The sequence below is a fragment of the Oncorhynchus gorbuscha genome, linkage group LG08 (assembly GCF_021184085.1).
Source record: "Oncorhynchus gorbuscha isolate QuinsamMale2020 ecotype Even-year linkage group LG08, OgorEven_v1.0, whole genome shotgun sequence".
Classification (NCBI taxonomy): domain Eukaryota; kingdom Metazoa; phylum Chordata; class Actinopteri; order Salmoniformes; family Salmonidae; genus Oncorhynchus; species Oncorhynchus gorbuscha.
The window spans coordinates 78,578,815-78,588,183 of NC_060180.1; the positions used below are offsets into that span (position 1 = coordinate 78,578,815).

Consider the following 9,369-nt stretch of genomic DNA (forward strand, 5'->3'; position numbering starts at 1 on the left):
ATTTAGTTTAGTTTGGGTTAGTTTAGGTTAGTTTAGTTTAGGTTGGGTTAGTTTAGTTTGGGTTAGTTTAGTTTAGGTTGGGTTAGTTTAGTTTGGGTTAGTTTAGGTTAGTTTAGTTTAGGTTGGGTTAGTTTAGTTTGGGTTAGTTTAGGTTAGGTTGGGTTAGTTTAGTTTGGGTTCGTTTAGGTTAGGTTGGGTTAGTTTAGTTTGGGTTAGTTTAGTTTGGGTTAGTTTAGGTTAGGTTAGTTTAGTTTGGGTTAGTTTAGTTTGGGTTAGTTTAGTTTGGGTTAGTTTAGTTTGGGTTAGTTTAGGTTAGTTTAGTTTGGGTTAGTTTAGGTTAGGTTGGGTTAGTTTAGTTTGGGTTAGTTTAGTTTGGGTTAGTTTAGGTTAGTTTAGTTTGGGTTAGTTTAGGTTAGTTTAGGTTAGTTTAGTTTAGGTTAGTTTAGTTTAGGTTTATTATATGGCATAAGTGGCAAATTGATTGATTGCATCAAACAGAAGATAGCGTAGCCTATTGGTTACTGGTAAAGTATTGACTGTTGCTAAGGCACTGACTGTTGCTAAGGCACTGACGAATCGTAGCTTCTGTTTTCCAGTAGCCCCTTCCGTTTGCACCTCCCCCTGTTGGGTCCCAGCCAATGAGGCGCAAGGAGAGGAGGTAGGGGGAAAGGACGGGGGAGAGAAGAGGAAGAGGGAACTGTCCGGTGAGGGAGGGAAAGAATGGGGGAGGAAAGACTCAGGTAGAGAGAAAGATGCCAAGAAGAGAGGAGGGGTGAGGAGGGAGAGGGAGGGGCCGGGACACCACCGCAACCTGCCAGTCAAAAGGTCGGCCAGTCACAAGCTGACCAAACAGAGAAACCGCATGAAGGGAGGGGCGGGGTTCTGCAAAGAGCTGGAACGCTATAGGAGGCTGGCGTTTGGCCCCGCCCTGGGAACACGCAGCATGACCCGATGGAGAGACACATCGGCCAGCATCTCACAACACCCAGACATCCCCAGCATACACTACAAACACACACCGCTTCCCACCAACACACACACACCGCTTCCCGCTAACAAACACACGCCGCTTCCCGCTAACACACGCACCAACACACACACAAAGACACCGGCCCTGCCCACACTGTCCCCGCCCACACCAGTCAACACACCCACACAGGACGCCACTGACAACACACACACACAGGACGCCACTGACAACACACACACACAGGCCACTACACACACCAACAAGCACACTCCTACAACCACACACAACACTCGTAGTAACAAACAGCAAGCACAGGCCTCACAGGCCTCACAGGCCTCACACACACAGGCCTCACAGGCCTCACACACACAGGCCTCACAGGCCTCACACACACAGGCCTCACAGGCCTCACACACACAGGCCTCACAGGCCTCACACACACAGCCTCACAGGCCTCACACACACAGGCCTCACACACACAGGCCTCACAGGCCTCACACACACAGGCCTCACACACACAGAAAAGAACCAAACACACTCCTAACGCAGACCAGGAGAACACACAGGATAAACAGATACCTCAGAACCAGAACCCAGAAACAGAGCGGACTCAAAACCAGAACCCACACACAGAGCGGACTCAAAACCAGAACCCACACACAGAGCGGACTCAAAACCAGAACCCACACACAGAGCGGACTCAAAACCAGAACCCACACACAGAGCGGACTCAAAACCAGAACCCACACACAGAGCGGACTCAAAACCAGAACCCACACACAGAGCGGACTCAAAACCAGAACCCACACACAGAGCGGACTCAAAACCAGAACCCACACACAGAGCGGACTCAAAACCAGAACCCACACACAGAGCGGACTCAAAACCAGGAGGGGAGCCTGGAGAGCACAGGCGCACCAACCCACATACACAGAGGTATGTATGGACACGTATGTGTGTGTGTGTCATACTTGTGTCTATGTGTATAATGAGAATGCTCTCTCTTGTGGGGAAGTATACTGTATGTATGTAACTGTGGAGCTGTGTGTGTGTGTGTGTGTGTGTGTGTGTGTGTGTGTGTGTGTGTGTGTGTGTGTGTGTGTGTGTGTGTGTGTGTGTGTGTGTGTGTGTGTGTGTGTGTGTGTGTGTGTGTGTGTGTGTGTGTGTGTGTGTGTGTGTGTGTGTGTGTTGTAGAGAGGTTTGAGGAGCTCTATGTGAAAGGAGAACTGATTGGACACGGAGGCTATGGGAGTGTCTATGCCGGGTTCAGGAAGACAGACAGCCAACCGGTGAGCAACTCCTCTTGTCTACTTCCTGTCTCAGTGCCTGCCCCAGCTCAACTCTGTCCCCCTCACCTTTCTCACCAACGTGTGCACTCATTGCATCCCCCTCATGGATAAAACAGCGTATAGGATTGGTCTAAGCATGTCAAACATATTCCTCAATCCACTCCATGCCTGTGTCCCGAATGTCAAACATATTCCCTACGTAACGCACTACTTCTGACCATAAACCTATGTATCCTGCCCTGGTCAGAAGTAGTGTCCTATGGGCCCTGGTCAGAAGTAGTGTCCTATGGGCCCTGGTCAGAAGTAGTGCCCTATGGGCCCTGGTCAGAAGTAGTGTCCTATGGGCCCTGGTCAGAAGTAGTGTCCTATGGGCCCTGGTCAGAAGTAGTGCCCTATGGGCCCTGGTCAGAAGTAGTGCCCTATGGGCCCTGGTTAGAAGTAGTGCCCTATGGGCCCTGGTCAGAAGTAGTGTACTATGGGCCCTGGTCAGAAGTAGTGCCCTGGTCAGAAGTAGTGCCCTATGGGCCCTGGTCAGAAGTAGTGCCCTATGGGTCCTGGTCAGAAGTAGTGCCCTATGGGCCCTGGTCAGAAGTAGTGCCCTATGGGCCCTGGTCAGAAGTAGTGATCTATGGGCCCTGGTCAGAAGTAGTGCCCTATGGGCCCTGGTCAGAAGTAGTGACCTATGGGCCCTGGTCAGAAGTAGTGACCTATGGGCCCTGGTCAGAAGTAGTGCCCTATGGGCCCTGGTCAGAAGTAGTGACCTATGGGCCCTGGTCAGAAGTAGTGACCTATGGGCCCTGGTCAGAAGTAGTGACCTATGGGCCCTGGTCAGAAGTAGTGCCCTATGGGCCCTGGTCAGAAGTAGTGACCTATGGGCCCTGGTCAGAAGTAGTGCCCTATGGGCCCTGGTCAGAAGTAGTGACCTATGGGCCCTGGTCAGAAGTAGTGTCCTATGGGCCCTGGTCAGAAGTAGTGACCTATGGGCCCTGGTCAGAAGTAGTGTCCTATGGGCCCTGGTCAGAAGTAGTGACCTATGAGCCCTGGTCAGAAGTAGTGACCTATGAGCCCTGGTCAGAAGTAGTGACCTATGAGCCCTGGTCAGAAGTAGTGACCTATGAGCCCTGGTCAGAAGTAGTGACCTATGAGCCCTGGTCAGAAGTAGTGACCTATGAGCCCTGGTCAGAAGTAGTGACCTATGGGCCCTGGTCAGAAGTAGTGACCTATGGGCCCTGGCCTGAATAGAGATTAGGGTGTCATTTGGGACTAGGTTGAATATGACAAAGGTTAAAAGACAATTGGATTCAAATGAAGTGATAACACCCGAAAAGCTGGTGTTTGGAGGACAGGCCTAACAACTCCCGTGAAAAGCTGGTGTTTGGAGGATAGGCCTAACAACTCCCGTGAAAAGCTGGTGTTTGGAGGATAGGCCTAACAACTCCCGTGAAAAGCTGGTGTTTGGAGGATAGGCCTAACAACTCCCGTGAAAAGCTGGTGTTTGGAGGATAGGCCTAACAACTCCCGTGAAAAGCTGGTGTTTGGAGGATAGGCCTAACAACTCCCGTGAAAAGCTGGTGTTTGGAGGATAGGCCTAACAACTCCCGTGAAAAGCTGGTGTTTGGAGGATAGGCCTAACAACTCCCGTGAAAAGCTGGTGTTTGGAGGATAGGCCTAACAACTCCCGTGAAAAGCTGGTGTTTGGAGGATAGGCCTAACAACTCCCGTGAAAAGCTGGTGTTTGGAGGATAGGCCTAACAACTCCCGTGAAAAGCTGGTGTTTGGAGGATAGGCCTAACAACTCCCGTGAAAAGCTGGTGTTTGGAGGATAGGCCTAACAATTCCCGTGAAAAGCTGGTGTTTGGAGGATAGGCCTAACAACTCCCGTGAAAAGCTGGTGTTTGGAGGATAGGCCTAACAACTCCCGTGAAAAGCTGGTGTTTGGAGGATAGGCCTAACAACTCCCGTGAAAAGCTGGTGTTTGGAGGATAGGCCTAACAACTCCCGTGAAAAGCTGGTGTTTGGAGGATAGGCCTAACAACTCCCGTGAAAAGCTGGTGTTTGGAGGATAGGCCTAACAACTCCCGTGAAAATATATCCTCCAAACACCAGCTTCGAAGGCCTTATCACTTTTATACAACGGGTTACCAACATATTCAAATAATGATTCAAGTATTTTAATTTAAAGCGTTATTTTGATTAATTTATTCATACTATTTAATCCTTCCACAAGATATAGTCCCGACACAAATCTAGAGTTGCTAGAGATGCGACCCAGTCGTTCAGTCTTTTTGTTCTGTTTCTATGGCGACCCAGTCGTTCAGTCTTTTTGTTCTGTATCTATGGCGACCCAGTCATTCAGTCTTTTTGTTCTGTATCTATGGACTCGACCCAGTCGTTCAGTCTTTTGTTCTGTATCTATGGCGACCCATTCGTTCAGTCTTTTAGTTCTGTATCTATGGCGACCCAGTCGTTCAGTCTTTTAATTCTGTATCTATGGACCCGACCCAGTCGTTCAGTCTTTTTGTTCTGTATCTATGGACCCGACCCAGTCGTTCAGTGTTTTTGTTCTGTATCTATGGCGACTCAGTGGTTCAGTCTTTTTGTTCTGTATCTATGGACCCGACCCAGTCGTTCAGTCTTTATGTTCTGTATCTATGGACCCGACCCAGTCGTTCAGTCTTTTTGTTCTGTATCTATGGACCCGACCCAGTCGTTCAGTCTTTTTGTTCTGTATCTATGGCGACCCAGTCGTTCAGTCTTGTTGTTCTGTATCTATGGCGACCCAGTCGTTCTGTCTTTTTGTTCCGTATCTATGGCGACCCAGTCGTTCAGTCTTAATGTTCCATTGCCATACTGGCTGGTAACATTCTAATCCTTTGCTTGCTAGCTGGCCAACTACGACTAACTTACAGTCACGTCAAACAGTGTAGCCAGAATCACAGCAAAGTAGCTGCATTTGTGAAAGCTGTTTTCTAGTGCCATTTATTTGGATTCATCCATAACAATGAGCTGATGAGGCGTGATTTCACCTGGCATAGAAAATGTGCTTTCTTGTCAGGACACTGTTGTTCGGAGGAGCTTGGCAACAACACAACAACTTCAAACTGAAGCTGGAAAGAAAACAAACTAGCTTCATTTTACCTTCTTCCTATTGACATTTCTTTGTTTATAAAAGTACAGTCGCAAAAACCATCAAGCGCTATGATGAAACTGACTCTCAAATCAAATTTTATTTGTCACATACACATGGTTAGCAGATGTTAATGCGAGTGTAGCGAAATGCTTGTGCTTCTAGTTCCGACAATGCAGTAATAACCAACAAGTAATCTAGCTAACTACTATCTTATGCACACAAGTGTAAAGGGATGAAGAATATGTACATAAAGATATATGAATGAGTGATGGTACAGAGCGGCATAGGCAAGATGCAGTAGATGGTATCGAGTACAGTATATACATATTTAGCTAGGCAAGTCAGTTAAGAACAAATTCTTATTTTCAATGACAGCCTAGGAACAGTGGGTTAACTGCCTGTTTAGGGGCAGAATGACAGATTTGTACCTTGTCAGCTCGGGGATTTGAACTTGCAACCTTCCGGTTACTAGTCCAACGCTCTAACCACTAGGCTACCCTGCCTCCCCTATCAGATGAGTATGTAAACAAAGTGGCATAGTTAAAGTGGCTAGTGATACATGTTTTACATAAAGATACAGTAGATGATATAGAGTACAGTATATAAGTATACATATGAGATGAGTAATGTAGGGTATGTAAACAAAGTGGCATAGTTAAAGTGGCTAGTGATACATGTATTACATAAAGATACAGTAGATGATATAGAGTACAGTATATACATATGAGATAAATAATGTAGGGTATGTAAACATTATATTAAGTAGCATTGTTTAAAGTGGCTAGTGATATATTTTACATACATTCCCATCAATTCCTATTATTAAAGTGGCTGGAGTTGAGTCAGTGTGTTGGCAGCAGCCACTCAATGTTAGTGGTGGCTGTTTAACAGTCTGATGACCTTGAGATAGAAGCTGTTTTTTAGTCTCTCGGTCCCAGCTTTGATGCACCTGTACTGACCTCGCCTTCTGGATGATAGCAGGGTGAACAGGCAGTGGCTCGGGTGGTTAATGTCCTTGATGATCTTTATGGCCTTCCTGTGACATCGGGTGGTGTAGGTGTCCTGGAGGGCAGGTAGTTTGCCCCCGGTGATGCGTTGTGCAGACCTCACTACCCTCTGGAGAGCCTTACGGTTGTGGGCAGAGCAGTTGCCGTATCAGTCAGTGATACAGCCCGACAGGATGCTCTCGATTGTGCATCTGTAGAAGTTTGTGAGTGCTTTTGCTTCTTCACGATGCTGTCTGTGTGGGTGGATAAATTCAGTTTGTCTGTGATGTGTACGCCGAGGAACTTAAAACTTACTACCCTCTCCACTACTGTTCCATCGATGTGGATAGGGGTGTTCCCTCTGCTGTTTCCTGAAGTCCACAATCATCTCCTTAGTTTTGTTGACGTTGAGTGTGAGGTTATTTTCCTGACACCACACTCCGAGGACCGCCACAGAGGACCGCCACAGGAAAGGAAGACCCAGAGTTACCTCTTCTGCAGAGGATAAGTTCATTAGAGTTTCCAGCCTCAGAAATTGCAGCCCAAATAAATGTTTCAGAGTTCTAGTAACAGACAAATCTCAACATCAACTGTACACAGATGAGACTGCGTGAATCAGTCCTTCATGGTCAAATTGCTGCAAAGAGACGACCACAACTGAAGGACACCAATAATAAGAAGAGACTTGCTTGGGCCAAGAAACACGAGCAATGGACATTAGACCGGTGGAAATCTGTCCTTTGCTCTGATGAGTCCAAATGTAAGATTTTTGCTTCCAACCGCCGTGTCTTTGTGAGATGCAGAGTAGGTGAATGATGATCTCTGCATGTGTGGTTCCCAACGTGAAGCATGGAGGAGGAGGTGTGATGGTGCTTTGCTGGTAACACTGTGAGGGATTTATTTAGAATTCAAGGCACACTTAACCAGCATGGCTACCAAAGCATTCTGCAGCGATACGCCATCCCATCTGAGAACTGCTTCAAGACGATTCCAGGTGAAGCTGGTTGAGAGGATGCCAAGAGTGTGCAAAGCTGTCATCAAGGCAAATGGTGGCTACTTTGAAGAATCTCAAATCTCAAATATTTTTTTATTTGTTTAACACTTTCTTTGGTCATTACATGATTCCACATGTGTTATTTCATAGTTTTGATGTCTTCACTATTATTCTACAATGTAGAAAATAGTAAAAATACCCCTTGAACGAGTAGGTGTGTCCAAACTTTTGACTGGTACTGTGCGTTGTCCTAAAACAGACCATTATAACAGAATGACATGTCTGTCTCCAGGGACAGCAGTAATAGACATGTTGTCTGTCTCCAGGGACAGCAGTAATAGACATGTCTGTCTCCAGGGACAGCAGTAATAGACATGTTGTCTGTCTCCAGGGACAGCAGTAATAGACATGTTGTCTGTCTCCAGGGACAGCAGTAATAGACATGTCTGTCTCCAGGGACAGCAGTAATAGACATGTTGTCTGTCTCCAGGGACAGCAGGAATAGACATGTTGTCTGTCTCCAGGGACAGCAGTAATAGACATGTCTGTCTCCAGGGACAGCAGTAATAGACATGTTGTCTGTCTCCAGGGACAGCAGTAATAGACATGTTGTCTGTCTCCAGGGACAGCAGGAATAGACATGTTGTCTGTCTCCAGGGACAGCAGTAATAGACATGTTGTCTGTCTCCAGGGACAGCAGTAATAGACATGTTGTCTGTCTCCAGGTGGCGCTGAAGTTTGTGGACCAGAGGAAGATAAAGATGTGGGCTAAAATGGTGAGTCTACTACTTCTGGACGCATCCTAAATATCACATATTCCCTTTATAAAGCACTACTTATGGCCAGGGCCCAATAGGGCTCTATAAAGGGAATAGGGTGCCATTATTTCTGAACAGGGCCCATAGGGTTCTGTAATGGGAATAGGGTGCCATTATTTCTGACCAGGGCTCATAGGGCTCTATAATGGGAATAGGGTGCCATTATTTTTGGCCAGGGCCCATAGGGCTCTATAAAGGGAATAGGGTGCCATTATTTCTGACCAGGACCCATGGGGCTCTATAAAGGGAATAGGGCGCCATTTGGGAAGCAGACTGTTTGAGTTATACCAGTTACTGATGAAGTAGAATGGAACAGGAACTGATCATAGAAGTGTGTGTGTATTGTGTGTGTCTACTGTGTGTGTATTGTGTGTATTGTGTGTGTCTACTGTGTGTGTATTGTGTGTGTCTACTGTGTGTGTATTGTGTGTGTATTGTGTGTGTCTACTGTGTGTGTATTGTGTGTGTCTAATGTGTGTGTATTGTGTGTGTCTACTGTGTGTGTATTGTGTGTGTCTACTGTGTGTGTATTGTGTGTGTCTACTGTGTGTGTATTGTGTGTGTCTACTGTGTGTGTATTGTGTGTTTCTACTGTGTGTGTATTGTGTGTGTCTACTGTGTGTGTATTGTGTGTGTCTACTGTGTGTGTGTATTGTGTGTGTCTAATGTGTGTGTATTGTGTGTGTCTAATGTGTGTGTATTGTGTGTGTCTAATGTGTGTGTATTGTGTGTGTCTACTGTGTGTGTATTGTGTGTGTCTACTGTGTGTATTGTGTGTGTCTACTGTGTGTATTGTGTGTGTGTGTATTGTGTGTGTTGTGTGTGTATTGTGTGTGTGTGTGCAGTCGGAGAGTAAAGATGTGTTGCCATTGGAGATCGCTTTGCTGCAGCAGGTGTGTCGCTTGCCCAGGAGTAGAGGCGTGGCCCAACTCCTTGACTACTATTGGATGCCAGGGCCAGAGGGGGCAGGCATATATCTGCTGGTTCTAGAGCGTCCAATCCCCTGCTTGGATCTCTTTAATTATATGCAGGAGGGGAGTGGCTACTTGGAGGAGGGGATGGCACGTCATGTGATGCAGCAGGTCAGAATCACACACAAAATCAATCAATCAATCAAATGTATTTATATAGCCCTTCGTACATCAGCTGATATCTCAAAGTGCTGTACAGAAACCCAGCCTA

The 9,369-nt window shown here is 46.7% G+C and overlaps 1 protein-coding gene across 1 annotated transcript in view; it reads left to right on the plus strand.

Annotated features, from left to right (window-relative positions):
- The first annotated feature begins 1,449 nt into the window (after positions 1-1,449).
- Positions 1,450-9,369, plus strand: part of LOC124041057 (serine/threonine-protein kinase pim-2-like) — a 17,146-nt gene continuing 9,226 nt past the window's right edge. Inside the window, exons 1-4 of the mRNA XM_046358224.1 lie at positions 1,450-1,906; positions 2,165-2,259; positions 8,095-8,145; positions 9,033-9,269. Of these exons, the coding sequence (XP_046214180.1) occupies positions 8,131-8,145; positions 9,033-9,269 (252 nt within the window). The 5' untranslated portion in view covers positions 1,450-1,906; positions 2,165-2,259; positions 8,095-8,130. The remainder of the gene's footprint in view (positions 1,907-2,164; positions 2,260-8,094; positions 8,146-9,032; positions 9,270-9,369) is intronic.